The sequence below is a fragment of the Podarcis liolepis genome (genome assembly GCF_965112155.1).
Source record: "Podarcis liolepis genome assembly, chromosome: 2".
NCBI classification, from domain to species: domain Eukaryota; kingdom Metazoa; phylum Chordata; class Lepidosauria; order Squamata; family Lacertidae; genus Podarcis; species Podarcis liolepis.
The window spans coordinates 951,451-971,819 of NC_139555.1; the positions used below are offsets into that span (position 1 = coordinate 951,451).

Consider the following 20,369-nt stretch of genomic DNA (forward strand, 5'->3'; position numbering starts at 1 on the left):
AGTCAAACCAAGTGGCGGGCCGAGGTTGAGGCAGCCTATAGGCCACCATCCCGACGGGCCGCGGGCGGATTGGGCGCCTCTTTCTCTGGTGGGCGGGGCTTTCTCTCCTCCCTCCCAACTCACTGCGACCAATAGCGGGTGCGGAGCTCTGTGGCCGAGAGGGCGAGAGCGCGTGCGCGTTGGGCGCGTGCGCCGCCGCCGTTGCTAGGCGAAGGTGGGCGTGGCCGGCTCTGCGCTTGTGCTCTGTGAGGCGAGGCAAGATGGCGGAGGAGGAGAAGCTCCCCGCGGGCTGGGAGAAGCGCATGAGCCGCAGCTCCGGTACCGCCGCGGAAGAGGGAAAGGGGCGGCGAGCGGGCGGGCGGAGGGCGAGGGCCCGGCAGGAGGGTGGATGGGCCTCGGGGGAGAGTCGGGGAGAAGGAGGGCGGAGAGGCGCCCTTCGCGGTCGGGGCCGGTCGCCTCGGAGGCCCTTTCGCGCCCCGGAGGGGAGGCGGGAGAGGGGCTGCGGGGAGGTGTCTCTTCCAGGGGGCGGGGGCGGGGATAACGGGGCTGCTGGGGATTGCGGGGGAGGGGGGAGAAGCTTTGGGACACAAGAATAAGAATAGCAACAGCGACGCTGTCGTAGAACCACAGAAGTGTAGCGTTGGAAGTGTCCCCAGGGTCATCTAGTCCAGCCCCCTGCAATGCAAGAATCCTGCCCAACGTGGGGCTTGAACCCATGACCCCGGCATTAAAGGTCTCGTGCTCTGCTGACTGAGCTGGCTCATGCAGAACAATCGTGGTTTCTCACGGCTTTTCATAGAATCGTAGAGTTGGAAGGGATCCCAGGATCATCTAGTCCAACTCCCCCCCCCCCCCCCGCAATTCAGGAATCTCATCCATGACAGATGGCAAGCCAACCTCTGATTAAAAACCTCCAAGGAAGGAGAGTCCACCACCACCCTCCATCCTGAAGTCAAACAGCTCTTGTCGTCAGAAACTTTTTTCTGATGTTTTGTTGGAATCTCCTTTCTTGTAACTTGAAGCCATGGGTTCAAGTGTTACCCTCCAGAGCAGGAGAAAACAAGCTTGCTCCATGTTCCACATGGCAGCCCTTCAGATACTGCAACATGGCTTCTTCCTTCCTACATCCTATTCCCTCCCCCCCATTTATTTCTCCCCCTGCCCCATTTCCATCCACCAAAAAAATATCCTGAGGGCTCAGGACCACTTACACTGTTCTGATTATAAAAATAAATAACACAGCCCCATGGAAAAGTATGGTGGTTTCTTCCTCCCTACTTCCACATCCCCCCCCAATTATTTTTCTTCTTTTTCCCTACCCCACAAAAAACCATACCCTGAAGGTCAAGGACTGTAATACAGTGCCCCCAGTTCCTGTTCCCCGGAGCCAGTCCAGGAGAGTACCATGGTCAATGGTATCAAATGCCAATGAGAGATCAAGAATCAGGAGCAAGATCACACTCCCCCTGTACCGCTCTCTGCAAAGGTGACCGTCAGGGGGACCAAGGCTGACTCAGTTCTATAGCCAGGCCTGAACCCAGATTGGAATGGATCTGAATAATTATGTCATCCAAGAATGCTGCCTCACCACCACCTCTCTCTCCCCCCACTCCTGTGGGTATGGGCATCTGGGTTGTATTTAAGCATTGGCTTTATCAGCAGCTATCTTTCATGAGTTTATCCAATGCCTTGGAAAGCCATTCTGAGTCAGTGACCATCAACATCCCATAAGTGAAGCATTGTGCAAAATACTTGCTTCTGTTGTCTTGAATTTCCAGCTAGTCAGTATAACTGGGTCACTGTACATTCTATTATTATGAGAAACACAATATCTTTTTAAGTTTTCTTAATATTAGGCCTGTTATCACACCAGTAATTTGTTTTTGAAAGTAAAATAATAATAATAATAATAATACTGTAATAAAAATTTTGATTTATACCCACCCTCCCCAACCGAGACCGGGCTCAGGGTGGCTAACACCAAATATATAAAGTACATTAAAAACAAAATTAAACACTCAGGTGTAGCCGTTACATATAGAGAAAGTAGTCCAATCACTTCAATGTATTTCCTACACCTTTTCCAACTCTACAATATATTTTTTGAGATGTGGGGGATTAGAACTTCATTAGGTGAATATATTGCAGCATTCTCCCAATCTGATGCCCTACAGATGTGCTGAGCGACAAATTTTATAAGCTCCAGCCAGTAGTGAGGACATGTGCTGGCTGGGGCTGATTTGAGTTGAAGTCCAAAGTATTTGGAGAGCACCAGGTTTGTGGAAATGTATACCAAATTGCACATGTCCTCAGTATTGGGGACATAAGAATAGCCCCCGTTAGAGAAGTCCAAAGGCCCACCTAGTCCAACATCTTACTCGTTCAGTGGCCAACTAGATGCATATGAGAAGCCTGCAAGCAGAGCCTGAAGGCAGTGGCCCCTCTCCTTAGTTGTGATTTGCCACAACTGGTATTCTGAAGTACACTGCCTCTGAAAATGGAGGTAAAACATAGGTATCATGGCTAGTAGCCAGAATCCCTTCTATGAATTCTAAGGGTTTGATGCCAGCTTTCTATGTTCACTTCCTTTCCTAATCCCAACATGAAAGTCACCCTTTCCCCACTGCTGCTGCACATAGAGTTCATTATTTTTAACCATGTACCATGATACAACAACATCTTTCCTGGATAGTCACATTGCTGTATGTATGATGGCTTTGTTACTGTTGCTCCAGTTTGTTTCATTTTAAAATGACATTAAACCTCATTTGCCGTTTTCTTGCCATTCACCCATTTGTAAAGACTTCCAAAAGGATCGCTCCATTTCGCTCAAGCCTTTGCCATCCTAAATAGTCTGTCTGCAAACTTGGCAAAGTTTGCTCACCTCTGTTTCTGTGTCATGCAGATCCTCCAAGAAGCATCTGTTCCAGTACAGATCCTCACTGCTTATTTCCTTCCATTGTGAATATTGGCGTGTTCCTGTCCTCTGTTTCCCATTATTTTACTAGTTTTTGTTCTGTAAGGGCACTTGCCCTTTTACTCAGTGACTACTAAGGGTTTCTTCACTGGTGTTTTTGTTAAGAGACCTTTTGAAAAGCATTTTGGAACTCCAGGTATGATTATCCCTGGCTGCACATGATTTCCAACACTCAGAGAATTCTAAAAGGTTGTTGAGGCAGGACTGCACTGTAGAAGCTATGCTGATTCTTCTTAGTGATGCTTGTTCTATGTTAACTTGTACTTTTAATTGTGTTTTCTACCAGTTTATATAGGACAGAAGCTAGGCCAATAGGGTTGTTAGTTATGGACTCCCCTCTGCTTCTCCTTTCTCCCTTTATTTATTTATTTTCTTACATGACCTTCACCATAAGGTCTCAGGCAGTTTAGAATATAATAAAACAGTATTAAAATCAATTAAGCAATTTGCACCAGAAGAATAGGGTGGATCCTAAAAATGGATGTTGTATTGGCTACCTCAGAAAGGTGGGCTGATGGTTGTGACGAGTTTCCTATTAGTGAGTGTGTGTTAACTGACCAGGTAACATCTTAATTTGTCAGATCTAGAACATCATCTCCTGCCACTTCTATTTGACTTAGTTCTTCAGATGCCTACTCAGGGAAAAAGTGGTGAAGGCACAGTTATCTGCAGCAGGTTCCACAGTGAGAATGAATACAAATAATAAATTCAGCTTCTCTCCTCCTCCTTTAGCAATCCTTTTACTCTTCTGTTGTCTAGCTGTTCAGCCATCTCCCTGCTTGTCTTTTCTGCTTCTGATAAATGATACTGGATTGTTATAGATCATAGAATAATAGAATTGTAGAGTTGGAAGGGCCCCTAAGCATAATCTAGTCCAACTCCCTGCAATGCTGGAATATGCAGCTGTTCCATATGGGGATTGAACCTGCAATCTTGGCATCATCAGCACTATATTTCCAGGGCCTTTTTACAGTAGGTCCATTGAAATTAATATGCCTAAGTTAGTCATGTTTGCTAATTTCAATGGGTGGTATTATTGTGGAAGTGGAATATTTTCCGCTTGTGCAACGGGACTTCTCCCTTCTGGCCCTATGCATGCCTTGAGACCCCCAGAGCAGATTTAGGGGCATGCAAGGGAAGAATGTTTCATTGTGCAAGGGTAAATTCCACCCAGTGGGTCTGCGCTGAGTATTACTAACATTGTTGACTATATTTTTACCAATTTCATTCCATAGTTGAGGGTGCATGCCATGGATTTTTTAGTCAAAGTGAACCAGCCAAGAAGAAGAGGGAAGTATTAGTATGTTTGAGAGATCCCCAGAGTTTGCAGAAATAGAAGAAAAAACCCCTCCAGGAAATGACACAAAAGAAAACCTGAAGCAAAAAAAAAAAAATGACAAGACTGCGCATGCATGTAGTCACATTGAGGAAAGGAGAGGGAAGAAAAAGCAGAGCTTGGATCCAGAAGTGTGACACTACTAAGCCACACTTACGAGCTGGATTCAAACTGTACAGGGACGTTGATTGTGTTGGCTGATGGCAGAGGAGGAAGGAAAAGGTAGGAGATGGAAGATGGAGGGAGAAAGCTCCCCCCCCCCCCCAAAAAAAAATACCACCACCCAGATGGTGGAGAGGGGATGATGAATGGAAACCATGGATGAAGTGAGGGGGATGTAGGCTGCACAATATCTTAAGAGAGAAATTTAAAAGGTGGCACCCCAGAGAAACAGCCAAGTGAAGACTTGGCATGCTTAAAATGTCAGTTGGAAAAGATAAACAGAAAACTTTGGGGGGAGTTGGGAAAGTAGTGTCCTGGAGGAGCACTGGGTGAGTTTGCAAGGAGCTGGCTAGAACCCTGAGCCAGGGATTTTTACAGATAAACATTTTGTTTCAGGTCTGACTTGTGCTCTAAATTCTTTTTCATTTTTCTTATTGTCGGTTCATATTTATTTTGTTAGGGTTTATGCTTCTTTTTGTTCTCCTAATTCGGGTTAGACTTCCACTTTTTAAAGGAAACCTTGCATTTGCTTCTGCGACTGCTTGTCAACCACAGACATCCTCTTGAACTTGTTTGTTCCTTTCGTAATCTGAGTATATTTTATCTGATACTGTATTTAGTAAGTGACCATGTTGCACTTTCAGAGCAACTTCTATCTATCTATATCTATCTATCTATCTATCTATCTATCTATCTATCTATCTATCTATCCTGCCATCACATGAGAGCCCAGGACAGTTAACAAATACAGTGGTACCTCTGTTTTCTAGTGTCTTGGAAGCTGAATGTTTCAGAACCTGAACGCCAAAAACCCGGAAGTAATTGCTTCCGTTTTCAAACACGTCTTGGAAGTGGCACAGCTTCTGCTGCATTTTTTTCTTTTTTCTCCATTGACTTTGCCATCCACCCTTTGTGCCTTGGTTGTCAAACATTGAGGAAGTCTAACGTTCTTCCAGAACAGATCACATTTGACAACCGAGGTACATATATATAATTAAAATGAGAGAGACAGAGTTTTCAGCAGGAAAACTCACTAAATACAAAGCTCACAGTTAAAATTATTAACCCCACATTGATAAATACAACAACACAAGTGACAACAGTTGAGAACATAATTATGTTAAACAGAAACAGTTTAATCAGTCCAAAGGTCCTGATTAAAACAGGTGTTTCTTCAAACCTTGCCTTTAAAACTCAGTAGATGGGGTGGAACAACTGCATTTCTGGGGAGAAGGAATTCCACAACCAACCTGCCATGATCAGGAAGGCCCTTCCCCGCATCACTCCCCAATGAGTAATGCTTGTGGGGATCCCAAGAAGGGGATCCCAGCAGATTAGAAAACACCAACATGGAGCATTTTATAGTGGCAACCTTTGTATTTTGCGACCGCTATCTAGGAGTGCAGCTAATAACTGAGTTAAACGTCAGCAGCTTCCATTGTGTCCTTTGCTGGTCTAAGGCACAGTTCCCCTAACATAGCTAGAAATATCATCTCTTTGCTGTAATCTGAATGTATATGTGCCCAGATAATGGGAGGTTAATTGAAGCCATCCAGCACTTTCTCATTTGGGCTGCCTTCTTGAGTTTTTGCCAGCTTTAAGTTTCATCCCAACCTTCAGTTTGGGTCGTGGACAGTTACAGTACAGGGAACATGAGCCTGATATTTCCACACTCTGTGATTCTAGGGACCTCATCCACACATTGAGACCCTGCAATCCTTCCTGCCTAGCTAGCTCTATGTGAAACATTATCATTTTTGAAATTGCCCCCTCAGAGTGCTTGACTTAAGCTTCCTACACAACAACCTATCTCATAACTATTTTTTAATGTTGGTGCTGTTGCCTGTGTGCCTAACAACTTCTCCAGATCTTTCACTTTTACCTCAAGGGAATAGATTTCCAAAGAGCCCCAAACTTGCTGCATGGAGCATGCACTCATAGCTTCTGTGAGCAGGCGGATAAGCAAAGTATTGTTTTAGAGGTTTGTGGGTCAGGTGTGAGGCCTTTTCTTGGCCTTTATTTCATTGTTCACTCTCACCTTATTCTTGATAGCTTTTTTGCACTTGCAGATTTCCCTAAATAAATAAACTGTTCCTGTTTGTTTGTTTGTTTGGTGTGTTTTTTTGGGTGGTGGTTATCTTAAATACGTTGGTGTAGGAATGGGTGAGGTAGTATGGATCTGTTGTCTATAGCAAGTGTTTCAGTTTGAGCACCACTTTTCCTATCCCCTTATCTTCTCTTTTACATTTGTGGAGGGACTTTGTGGAAAGTAACCTAATGACTCAGTGAACACAAGGAACCCTGTACTCAAAATTTTAAAATAGAATTAACTGCCTTCAACATTTGGATTCATTTTTCCAGTTGCTGCAGGTGGCAGTGAGAGTAGTATGCTTTGTCTGCAGTTCTCAAGTGACTTCCTATGAAGTTGTTGCATGTGTGTAGGTTGTTTGAGGACTGCATACATTCAGGGTGGTCTTTTCTTGTTTATTTGCTTCTTGGTATGAATGGAGCATGCAATTAAATGTTAGTGGTTGGTATTGCAGGACTCAAACACAGGAAAACGAAGGCTATGGCTCCATTTCCTAGCAAGTGGAATAAGACAGTGGCTGATAATAAAAGTCATACCATCATTAAATCATGCAAATAGTACATGCTTTTCTGCATTACGTTAGTGGGGCTGTGCCACAGTATGACTGACTGGCTTTTGATTTCATCCCAACATTACAGGATGCAATTAAGTCACAGCATGGTTCTCATGGTTTATAAGCTTTCCCCAGCCTAATGTCCTCCAGATGTTGTTGGGCTAAAGCTCCCATCAGCCCCCACCAGCTTGGCCAAAGGTCACGGGGTGGTGGCAGTTATGGGCAAAACATCTGGAGGGCACCATGTTAGAGAAGGCAGGAATTGGGTGGCCTTCATTATAATTCTCCCCTATTCTTCTTGCCATGCTCAAATTTTACTTTCTGCAAAAGGAGGTGTCTGTCTGGTTGATGAGGAATGTGAAGCCATCAAGAGAGGTCACTGGGAAGATCTGTGGGTCTTGCATGTTATTGTTAAGGGTGGATACCTGGTTGTGACACTTCCACTCTACTTAGCAATCAAACCTAGTTCAGATACTCCAGGCTTCTGGCACCTTTTCTCCTTCAGGTGGCTCATGACCACTGCATCACTAAAAAGGTTGAAAGGCTCCAGCTGGGGAAGACTTGGTCAGGTCACAGTCTTGAGCGGTGTTAGAAACTCAGATATATTAGCTAATTGCCAAATAGCATCTTAAACCTAGGTTATAGTCGCCATAGTGGAATGGCTAGGTGCCATTTCCCCCCTACTTAATTTATAGAGCTGCCCCATAACAGAAGTGCTCTAGGAAGCCAGGATGGTGTAGTGGTGACATTATTGGACTAGGACCTGGGAGATCAGGGTTCAAATCCCCACTCCGCCATGAAGCTCACCAGGTGACCTTGGGCCAGCCACAGGCTCTTCAGCTACCTCACAGGGTCATTGTAGGGATTAACTGAGGGGAGGGAGGTGAACAATGTACTCCTTAGAGAAAAAGATGGGAGATAAAGGCAATAAGTAAGCTCTTCTGCTGACCTGCTTAAGAAAGCTGGAGAGACCACCCGGATGGAGATGTCCGTCACCAACCTGGTGCCCAGAGATTTCCACAGGGTTGCAACTGGATCTGCGCCAGTCACAAAATGCTCTGGCACAGGTCCAATTAAAGTGGTATAGAAATGAAATGAAAATAATAATAATAACAAATTCCATTGCAAAAACAGGAGAAAAAATGGCTCCTAGACATTATGTTGTGGCAACTGCAACCTAGGTTTAAGGTGCCATTTGGTGACTAGTTTATGTATCTGGGCTCCAAACGCTGGTGACTATCCCTAAATGAGAGGAGAGAAAATGTGTCAGGTTGCCATTCTGTAGTTGGTCTTCTCTCCAGTTGTCAGTTGCAGATTACATGACTACCCTACCAGAGGAAGTAGCTTTGCATTTAAGAGGAAACTAGTATTTTGAGATCTTCTGATTCCGTTGAAACTATTTTCCCCCAACAAAAGCCCTATGAATTTCACAAAAGTTACTCGCTCACAAATTATTAATAGCCGTCTGCCCCCCAAACAGTCATTTATAGTACAGTGGTACCTTGGGTTACATACGCTTCAGGTTACAGACTTTGCTAACCCAGAAATAGTACCTTGGGTTAATAACTTTGCTTCAGGATGAGAACAGAAATCGGGCTCCAGCGGCGCGGCAGCAACAGGAGGCCCCATTAGCTAAAAAGGTGCTTCAGGTTAAGAACAGTTTCAGGTTAAGAATGGACCTCCAGAACGAATTAAGTACTTAACCCGAGGTACCACTGTACACTGACATCCTATTAAGAAAATGAACAAGCAAACACTACAGACTCCGGTTTACAAATCCTTCCTTGCCTGAGGACAATTTCTACGGGTCACAAGCAGCCACGCAAGTTACTGTTTTACAAGCCCAGTTTAATATCCGGGTTAGACTAAGCAGGTGTGTGGGGTTCTTGCACTTGAGGCAGCAAAGTGTTCAAAACAGCATTTTTCTCCTGCTTCAGGAACAGGAAGTGCTGAAGGAAAGAGAGATACTATAGGATGGCTGCTACAGACTTGGCAAACAATTGCAAGTACAGAGCAAGCAAGTTGTTCTGTGGGTTCTGGACTAGGAATGAAACATAAGTGACTAAGCAGCCTTTTCATTGGGGGTGTTGACAGAGGGCAGCTGTAAATATAAGGGGAAGGAACCCATCTTGGAGCTTTACAAGTTTAGACGGAAGAGAGTGCAAGTGGGGGACTGCAGGACTTGGTGTGTGTGTCTGTGTGATTTTAATAATACACTTAAATCAGATTTCAGCAGGAAATCATCTGCTAGTAGTGGAAAATTACTTCAAATTCCTCACGAATGGGCTTTCCCTAGCTTCTATCAGGCAACCCAGTGTATTTCTTTTAAGATCTGCAGATGACTGCAATGCGTTTAAAACAGCAGCACCAGACCCTGCAATATCCAGGCTTTCCATCCTCCCTTCATATGGATTTCTTTGTGACTGATTTCTTTGGGCAAAGGGAAATGTATTCTTCCACAGCTCTGTGCCAAGAAGACCCAGCATCATTTTCAGTATAGGCCTAAAACAGTCTTTTCTGAAAAAATGCACACACTCTTGTTTTTTCTCGCTGGTCGAGTAGGGACAGGGCTGTTGAATTCAGAAGCTAAAGTGGAGCTAAAGGCTGCTTTTTCCAACCATCTCTTCTAATAATTCATTAGGACCTTCAAGTACAGCATACCTGCTACAGGACAACTTTATGGTTTCTTCTAACAACCAGGTTTGAGTAGCTCATGCTTTGCATGAAGCTGATATATGTGTGTTAATTTTGTAGCAGCTGACCAGCAATTGGTACTTTGGGCTAAATTAGTGGATTTTAGGCTTTGTTTTGGAGCAAGAAGTAGTTGTGCCCGGGCAGAGGGGTGAAGCATCCTAAGTGCACACATCTGTGTATTTTCTTGTACAGTGAGGGAAAAAAGTATTTGATCCCCTGCTAAATTTGCCCGTTTGCCCTCTGACGAAGAAATGACCAGTCCATAATTTTAATGGTAGTTTTATTGTAGCTGTGAGAGACAGAATAACAACAGGAAAATCCCCAGAAACCCAGAAGACAAAAGTCAGAGATTGATGTGCATTATAATGAGTGAAATAAGTATTTGATCCCCTATCAATCAGCCAGATGTCAGGCTACCTGTTATCTTCACTGTGTGTAACGAGCTGAGATTAGAAGCACCTGCTGTAAGGAAGAGGTCTTACCTGTAATCCCAGCTCGTTACAGTACCTGTACAAAAGACACTGTCGACAGAAGCAATCAATCCAGCAGATTCCAAAGTAGCCACCATGACCAAGACCAAAGAGCTGTCCAAGGATGTCAGGGACAAGATTGTAGACCTGCACGAGGCTGGACTGGGCTACAAGACTATTGCCAAGCAGCTTGGTGAGAAGGTGACAACAGTTGGTGCAGTAATTTGCAAATAGAAGAAACACAAAATAACTCTCAACCTCCCTCGGTCTGGGGCTCCATTGCAAGATCCATCTCATGGCGTTGCAGTGATCAGGAGAACTGTGATGAAGCAGCCTAGAACTACAGGGGAGAACTTGTCAATGATCTCAGGGCAGCTGGGACCATAGTCACCATGAAAATAGTTGGGAACACACTACGCAGTGAAGGACTGAGATCTTGCAGAGTCTGCAAGGTCCCCTTGCTCAAGACAGCACATGTACAGGCCCGTCTGCAGTTTGCCAATCCACATCTGAATGACCAGAGGAGAAGTGGGTGAAAGTGTTGTGGTCAGATGAGACCAAAATCAAGCTCTTTGACATCAACTCAACTCGCCGTGTTTGGAGGAGGAGGAATGCTGCCTACGACCCCAAGAACGCCATCCCCACCGTCAAACATGGAGGGGAACATAATATGCTTTGGGGGTGTTTTTCTGCTAAGGGGACAGGACACCTTCACTGCATCGAAGGGATGATGGACGGGACCATGTATCGTCAAATCTTGGGTGAGCACCTCCTTCCCTCAGCCAGGGCATTGAAAATGGGTCGAGGATGGGTATTCCAGCATGACAATGACCCAAAACACACGGCCAAGGCAACAAAGTAGGGGCTCAAAAAGAAGCACATTAAGGTCCTGGAGTGGCCTAGCCAGTCTCTAGACCTTAATCCCATCGAAAATCTGGAGGAGCTAAAGGTTCAAGTAGCTAAACATCAGCCTTGAAATCTTACTGACTTGGAGAGGATCTGCAAAGAGGAGTGGGACAAAATACCTCCTGGGATGAGTGCAAACCTGGTGGCCACCCTTTGACTCATGTATGCATATTTGTGCAGGAAATATAAGCTGATGCAACCATTAAACATACGTTTGCAGCTAAAACTTTATTGGTCATTTTGACACTTTGATGATTTTGCCATTTTGCATTCTAGAATTGTATCTTTGTAATATGTGGGAACATTGTGAAACTGTTGAGTTACTCTTTGGCCTTCTCTATCCCTATTCAACGACAATCTGCAAGATCACTTTCCTGAAAGAAAGTTACCCAGAACTTTTCAGAGATGAGGGTCTGTATTTTTTGGCAGAACAGTGTGTTTCTATGAGATGTAAAGTTAATGCATGTAGTTTGCTTGGCAGAGTCCTGAATATTTGAGAATGGAACATGCTGCACAGCTTGGGCAGTTAAGAGAAAGTGATAAATTACTGTCATGTGGGGTTGCTTTAAATACAATTTCGAAACATCAGTTGTTCCAGAATATGGCAGCAGTGCTAGCTGTGCAGAGCATATCACCTAATACTGCAAGAACTTTGTTGGTTACTAGGATAAATGCAAGGTGTTGAGGGAATTTGAGGGAACACTTTCTCCTTTACATACCTCCATACATGGAGGACTAGTGATGAGATCTCCTTGTAGGTATTTTGAGAGAATAAAATTGGATTTCTTGTTTTAGTGTTGTGTTCTCAATCCCCATTTTTATCTGGTGAATTTAAAAATTTCTGTATTTTTATATTTCTGATGCAGTGGAAGGTCACACGCCCCACCAGTTTTCCACACCAATTATTTGAGAAATTTCAAATCAAGTGATTTATTTATTTGGCCATGACAACAGTTGAAATAAGTTTAGTGCCTTTCCCACCCAGTCACTACAAAGTTGACTGATTGGTACTGGACGTTCAAATTGCAGAGAATGGATAGGATCTCATCTTGGACACCATGTACCGGTATTTTTATGAATTGTGTTGTTACCTGATGCTTGAAGAGCTGTAGCAATTGAAAAGCAGGGGATACATTTGCATTTGAAACAGAAAATAAAAACCCTTGCCCAGTCCTAAATGTGTTTACTTTGAAGTAAGTCCTACACAGTTCAGTTGGGCTTAAGTCCTGGGAAAGTATGCTTAGCAGTTGCAATTTGGCTTACATCTATGCTTCGTCACAATCAGTTTTATTCTTTGGTGGCTCTTTTGCATATGAAAATTAGGCTTTTAACTGTGCCTTACAAAGATGAGTTTACTTTTAGGAAATTGCAAATGTAAGCTTAATAGGTTTCACATTTTCTTTTTAAACCAGGCTTTTTTTAAACAGTCATGTTAAATTAAAAGTTGGTTTAATGTCTGTGTCTCTGTGTGTAATGCCTATTTGATTATAGTAATTCAAAGGTAAGGGAGAAAATCAAAGCAATTATCTTTTTTTAAATGAACTTTTATGCACCCTGATGGTTTATATTGTTGTTGGGGTGTATTTTTAAGTGTGTTAAGGCGGGGGGACGGAGGCTGAATCTTCCTGATTTACTGGCAGTCACTCTAAAGCTGCCAGAGATTACATTTAGCATTGCTTATAATCATGGCTGAGCTTACCAAAGCCAAAAAATACTCTGAGCTTTTTCACCCGTGTAGTGTTTCACATCACGTGTGTTTTGGCTCTTTCCGAAGAGTGACCATGCAGTTGGGCTTTCCCCCGAGAAACTGGTATCAGTTTGGCAGGGCTCTTCTGATTCTTGCTTGGAGTTCCTGTTGCTGCGACCCTGCAGTGAAATGTACACAGGAAGGTTTGCCATCAGATCTATATTGTTCTTTCATAGTCATTTTCATCTTGTGCATGTTACTGACATCACAAAGGAGCTATAATAGTGCTTTGCCTGAGTTGGTATCACATAGTCCTGGGAGGTACTTGCCCTTAGCTTGGTTGCCGCAGTTGGGGATTGAGCAGAAACACTACAAACTGGTAATTTTGAAGGAGGTAAGTGAGAGGGAATGGGCTGAATTTCAGGTAGGCTGTAAGCTAAAATAATTGGGTGGGATGGGTCATAGGAGAATGCTTCTTAGAAAGAAGCTGATATGTTGTGCCCTACAACTAAAGTCTTTTTCTCCTGTTTTATCTCACAGGGCGTGTGTATTATTTCAACCATATTACAAATGCCAGCCAATGGGAACGCCCCACTGGAAACAGCAAGAATGGACAGGGAGAGCCGACTAAAGTGCGATGCTCACATCTCTTGGTGAAACATAACCAGTCTAGGAGACCTTCATCATGGAGGGAGGATAAGATCACCCGGAGCAAGGAGGAGGCCCTGGAGCTAATTAATGGCAAGTAAAAGCAAAGGAAAGTGAGAGCTCAATGTACTGAAGCCCTGCTTTCCACACCAGACAGTCCAGCCCCCAATGCAGTGCTTTCCTTTCAAAATTGTGATGAAGCCAGCAGCCTCTGGACAAAAGGAACCTGTTGACTCACTTCACTCCTCTTGATTGGGGCATTTCAGTTGCCAGTTAGGGCCATTTTTTCTACAAATTGTCTGTGCACCATATAAATTAAATTTATATGCCTCCCTTCATCTGTGTATCACAGGGCAGTTTACAGTATAAAAACACAAAAGTACGTAACATAGTAACAAACAAAAACAATACTCCCTGCTCTCCCAGTTTAAAAGGCCAGAGATTGCTTCAGTAGCCAAAGGTCTAGGTAGAAGAGCAAAGTTTTTACCTAGCTCCTAAAGATATGTAATGAAGGTGCCAGGTGAGCTTCCTTGGGGAGAAGATTGCACAAGCGCAGGGCCGCCACAGAAAAGGCCCTCTGTCATGTGCAAATGAGGCACACAAAGAAGGGCCTTAGATGATGATTGCATGGTCTGGGTCAGTTCATATGGTTCACATATAAAGTCTCCAGCTCTTAAGATTGTGGAGAAACATATGGAAGTGGGAACTGCCTCTGAAAGGCTGCCCTTTTCAAACCCTGCATGGCTAAGTGTCCTTCCTTCATTGCCATCTGTAGCAGCCTAGTCCATAGAAGCTGGCTGCCTCATCCATCCCACCTTGCCAAGAATTTCCAGTGCTGCAAAACATTCCTCAGTTATCATGTTCAGTATAAAGTAGGCGGACGGAGTGCGATAATGCAAAATTAATTTGCATAAGGTGGGGTTGGTGGCATGCGATGTAGATAGCTTTTTGTCTGATGCATGAACAGCATAATCAGAAGAGGGTTCAGTTGGGCTTTATATCTAGAGCCTTAGGACCTATTTCATACAAACAGCTGATGAGGTGACAAAATTTGCTCCTTGACTTTCATCCTGTGATGGAGAAGTTTCTAAAAGTTTTATTCTGTCCTGTAATATGTGAGTATATATATCCATGTCTGTCTAAATATATAGAATCATAGAATTGTAGTGTTGGACCTTCTACCATTATTAATGAAATGTATCTACTACTTGCCAGGGCTGAAATCACTGCCAAGACTCAAATTTGACTCAGCCACTCCTGTTTTCTTCTGCATGTGGAATAGAGTTTTGCAGGGCTGCAATAGAATCTTAGAATTCGAAGGGACCCCAAGGGTCATCTAGTCCAACCTCCTGCTATGCAGGAATCTTAGCTAAATAATCCCTGACAGATGGCTATCCAACCTCTGCCTAAAAACTTCCAAGGAAGGGGAGTCTACCACCTCCCAAGGGAGTCCCTTCCACTGTCTAGCAGCCCCTACTGTCAGAAAGTTCTTCATGAAGTTTAATCTGAATCTCCTTTCTTGTAACATGCCCCCCATGCCCCGCAGAGAATGAGCAAACAAGCTTGCTCCATCCATCACGTGACAGCCCTTAAGATGGCTATCATATCTCCTCTGTCTCCTCTTTTCTAGGCTAAACATACCCAGCTCTTTCAACCGCTCCTCATAAGGCTTAGTTTCCAGACTCTTGATCATCTTGGTCACCCTATTCTGCACACCTTCCAGCTTGTCAACATCCCTCTTAAATTGTGCTGCCCAGAATTGGACACAGTATTCCAGGTGTGGTCTGACCATGGCAGAAAAGAGTGGGACTATGACTTCCCTTGATCTGGACACTAGATGTCTGTTGATGCAGCCTAGAACTTCATTGGCTTTTTTCTGCTTCTGCTTCACACTGTTGACTCATGCTAAGCTTGTGGTCCACCAAGTCCCCTAGATCCCTTTCAAATGTACTGCTAGCAAGTCAGGTGTCCCCCATCCTATATTTGTGCATCTGGATCTTTTTGCCTAAGTTCAGAACCTTACATTTGTCCCGACTGAAATGCATTTTGTTAGATTAGGTCCAGTTCTCCAATCTGTTAAGGTAATTTTAAACTCTGATTCTGTCTTCTGTGACATTAGCTACCCCTCCCAGTTTGGTGTCATCTGCAAATTTGCATCCCCTCAGTTCCTTCATCCAAATCGTTTATAAAGACATTGAACAACAGTGGGCCCAGGACAGAACCCTGTGGCACCCAACTTGTCACTTCTCCCCAGGATGACAAGGAACCATTTGGGTTTGGTCAGTCAACCAGCTGCAAATCCACTTAGCAGTTACTTTGTTCAGCCCACATTTTACCAGTTTCCTCGTGAGAATATCATGGAGGACTTCGTCAAAAGCTTTTCTGAAATCAAGATACACTATGTCCACAGCATTCCCCTGATTCACCAAGTGTGTGTGTGTGTGTGTATATCTATATAATCTTTGCATGTACAAATGTGTGTAAAGCCTTGGTGACAAGCACTTTTTAAAATGTGCAACAAGGTATATGGAGGAGTGTTCAGTCCTGTCAACATTCCCCTTCCCAGTCTGCAGTCTGAAATTCTACTGTCTACAAACCCATGACCATCTCATCTGGTGTATGTGCGATATATGCCCCAAAGGGCAAAATAGAGTTGGAGGTGCTGCCCAGCACACCCTGTTCTGAGAACACAGTGCCAGATTGTGGTCATAGTAATGCATTGCGGGTGGAATGAGCAGAAAATAGGTGGAGCTGTATCAAACTTTGGCAAACCTCTGGACAAGGTAAGATGCTTGGTAGGAGAAGGAAGAATGTCTGCCAGTTTGCATCGTTTGTCCTTGTTCTAGAGTCTGTAGAGCTCCAGGAAAGGACAAGCATTGTCAAAGTTGCCAGACTTCTTTTTAGCTCAGTTCATCAAACCAGAACCGGGGCAACCCTGACTTGCTAGTATTTTGAATCATTTTGGAGCTGAGGGTTTCAAATGCATTTCTCATGTAGCACAGACACTTGGGGGAAAGGTCTAAAATCGCTCTTGTATGATTTGGTGCCTCAAATACCAGTTGCCACAATTTTGAGCTTGTTCCTTATCTATTTTCCCATCTAGCACTTTCCTTTGTAAAGCCACCTGAGAGGTTTGCTTGTATTTTCTTTGTAAAAATGTGTATTTTTATATTGAAAATAAAATTTGTATTTTAAGCAAAAATCAATGTTCTTTAACACATTTTCATGTATGTTGAATGTTCGTTTCACTGGTGGGAGGGAGGCAAGAGGGCAGCATAACTGTGGGTGGGAGAATAAGATACCACCTGCATATCTCCCACATGAAATCTGGTGCAGTGCTTGTTCGTTGGCCACCCTTGGCTTCAGCTGAATTGGATTAAGCTAATTTAAAAATACTAACATGTTCTTCTGGAAACACCGGACTCCTGATTTTTTTTGTCCTTGACAGTAATAAAAGTTCAGCTCCTAGCAGGGCGGGAAGAACCTTAGGTGCCAGTATGGGTAAGTAGAAAGAAAAAATAAAAAAAATCCTTCCAGTAGCTCCTTAGAGACCAACTAATTTGTTATTGGTATCTGAAGAAGTGTGCATGCACATGAAAGCTCGTACCAATAACAAACTTAGTCGGTCTCTAAGGTGCTACTGGAAGGAATTTTTTATTTTGTTTCGACTACAGCAGACCAACACGGCTACCTACCTGTAACTAGAAAGAAAAATGTTAGGGTCTAGGAATCCTTTGGCATCTGAGCTCCATGTTTCTGGCATCCATGAAGCCATCTGTTGTGGCAGGCACAGAACAGTGATTCCTACTTAGACATTCTTTAGTGTTTGCTATTGTAAGCAATGAGTAGAGCGTGAAGAGTGGGTTCCTTCGATTGCTCCGTGGCTCCTCTCTTTTTGAGCCGCAGGGGTGGCAACAACAGAACCTTTCTCTGCGAGGGTTTGAGTTATTTGTTTCCAGGCATGGCCTCCTCACGCAGCAGCAGTTTTGTATTTGTGATCTGGAGACCCATTCTGTGGTTTGCATGCACGTTGCTAGGAAATGAACCCTTCCACATGCTTTCCTACCCAAATTGTGCAGCAGGAGAACTGGCCTGTCTGGGTTTAGAAGAGGGATGGGGAGAACTATGCCTTCATGGAATCTCATCTTTTTTAGTGCCTTTGGGGAGTTCTCTCTTTTTGGAATTGTAGCTTCTGGTTCAGTCAAGGAATGAGGCTATGCAGTATTGGCAGCCATGGCCTCTGGCATTTCTAGCAGAATTTCCCTCCAGGTTTCACGTTGTTAGAGAAGCGCAAGAGGAACTTGATGCTGGAACTGTGGATTAGCAACATAGGTGGTACAACCGGTGTAGTTTCCAAGCTAACAGCAGTTGAGTCGCCCTCCCCACACTAGCCCACAAGTGTCAGGTGGGATTTGGACATAACCCAGCAGAAGAAAATCTGATCGCAGTTGGGGAAAGTTTAAATGGGTGCTTAATTCCCCCATTGAAATCAAGACACAAACTTCAGGTAGATCGTACCTTTATTTCTTTCCTCCCTTGCTTTTAAGGACAGGTTCTCTTATGAGACCTTGAATTCATTCAATCTGGGATGTACTGTAATGTACTGTATACACTTCTTGTTCTGAGTAGAATCTTTTTTTAAACACTTTCCCATCCTAGAAAACATAACCTTAAAATAAAATAAGAAAAGAAAAGAAAAGAAGGATGCATATTTCTTGCCACTTAAAAGAATTCTTATGTCTACCCAGGGGTCCACAAAATGTATTTGCCAGATCACTGGAGGGAGTCATATATTTTTGTCCAGCAAACATATCTTGTTCTTGATTCTGTGCTGGACTTCAGAAATCCAACATGATGCCCAAAATGAGATCCTATCCGTTCTTCCAATACCAGTCAGTATTTGTAGAGCCTGTGGTAGAAAAGGCACTAGACTTATTTCAGCTGTTGTCAGTGACCAAATAAATAAATCACTTGGTTTGGAATTGCCCAGATAATTGGAGGGAAAATTTATTGGACTGTATGACTTTCCATCCTTAGGACTGAATCAGAAATATAAGATGGGTTGAAAAACTGCAGTGAACCTGTATTTAGTCAAAGCCATTTGCACTCTTTTAATAAGTGCAGAACATGGCTCTCCTCAGCTGGATGCATTGTGCATTGCTATTCTTAGATTGGAGGGGGAAACCCTTCAAGTGTGTAGTTATGAGAGTGGGAAAAGAAATTAACTTCTAAAAAAATGGCCTTTTTGTTTTTGGCATTGACTGCACACAGACACAGACACACAGACACAGTTTCAGCTGAGCAGTTTTTCACTTCATCTTGTGGGATGGTGCTCTGTGGGTTAGATATACTTGCATGTGAAAAGTCTGCATGTTAAGGAGAAAGGCAGACTTGACACCTGCCCGGTGCTTTCTGTGTGTGGTTTGGGGACAGCCATCCTACATGCAATTGCCCCTCCTGCAGTCTGACTTGGTGTCCTCGCTGCATATTTGGAGCAGTCTTACAATTGTTAAAAGGGAGAACATCATACCTGTAATTAACTGAGGATGTTACCAAAATTTTACAAGACATGTTCCGTCAGGTGGCAAAAGCTGCTAATAAGGGGAGTAGAAAAAATTATGACAAAATATAGCTTAAAAATAAATAAATTGAACCTAGATATTAAAAAAAAACCTGGGAGCATGTATGTTAATCATAAAGTGCTTAAAATCTGATTTTAATGCAAATGTATTAAAAGTACATCTCTAGTTGAATCCATTTGCCTATAAAATGCAGCACTGAAGAAGGCTTTTAAAATAGCAAATAGGGGTGAGGAAATTTTCTTTTGAGGTTAGCATTGTAGATCAGATGTTACAGGCTTTGAGGGGGTTAGAATCCATGAGATGTCATCCATGCCAGGTTCATCTACTGAACCCACCTGGATAACTTTGTAATTCTTATGCCTTCTAAATTTGTTGTAGTAGCATACATGGGGTAGATAGAAATTGGTATTGTGAAGGTATTGTTTTGTAAATATACAACGAAATACCTCCTACTGATACATCCTTCTAAGATTCCCACTTCTATCTTCAAATAACACCCTCCATGGGTACAAAAATCAGGACTGTTCTTTATTTAAGGTTCACAGCATGCAGTGGAGTGGGATCTACCAGTTCTCAGTCCAAGAGAATCGGAGGCAAATACAGTGGTACCTCAGGTTACAGACGCTTCAGGTTACAGACCCCGCTAACCCAGAAATAGAACCTCAGGTTAAGAACTATGCTTCAGGATGAGAACAGATTGTGCAGCGGCAGTGGGAGGCCCCATTAGCTTAAGTGGTGCTTCAGGTTAAGAACAGTTTCAGGTTAAGAACGGACCTCCGGAACGAATTAAGTTCTTATCCCGAGTTACCAACGTAGTGTGGTTGAGGACTGCTTTGGGTCTAAATTCCAGAAGCAGCAGCTAATGTTCAGAGCATTTTCTGGCAACTAATGTAGTCTAGGACAGGCAATGAAGACAGTCCCACAGGCAGCAGCAAAAGCCAAGAGGTAGGTAGCATAACCCGAGAGGCAGAGGCAAGGGATCAGGTTCTGGAAAAGGAGTTGGATCTTAGCCAGGCAAAGTCTTCTCGGGTGAGCTTTCTCTGACAAGTGAGCAGATCCCAGGGTTAGGACTTTCTGGGCTGGGATGGTTGGTTGATGGCACACTAAACTGATTGCTGGGGCCAGTGCAGCAGCCGGGATGGTGCTTTTAACCCTCTTCAAGGTTTGTGTTCAGCACACAGTATGGGTGGCAAAAGTGAGCTCTGGTTTGATACCTCTTTCTACGCCCACCCCTCCAGGGAAAAATATTTCAGATTGTTTTTCTT

General features: G+C 43.6%; 1 protein-coding gene across 2 annotated transcripts in view; it reads left to right on the top strand.

Moving 5' to 3' along the window:
• The first annotated feature begins 173 nt into the window (after positions 1 to 173).
• The window catches only part of PIN1 (peptidylprolyl cis/trans isomerase, NIMA-interacting 1), a 37,173-nt gene continuing 16,977 nt past the window's right edge, over positions 174 to 20,369 (top strand). Inside the window, exons 1-2 of one of the 2 annotated variants that reach the window (XM_083486799.1) lie at positions 174 to 318; positions 13,415 to 13,615. In XM_083486799.1, the coding sequence (XP_083342925.1) occupies positions 261 to 318; positions 13,415 to 13,615 (259 nt within the window). In that variant the 5' untranslated portion in view covers positions 174 to 260. Of the gene's footprint in view, positions 319 to 4,498; positions 4,536 to 13,414; positions 13,616 to 20,369 lie in introns of those variants that run through there. The other variant, XM_083486800.1, reaches the window with a different exon arrangement.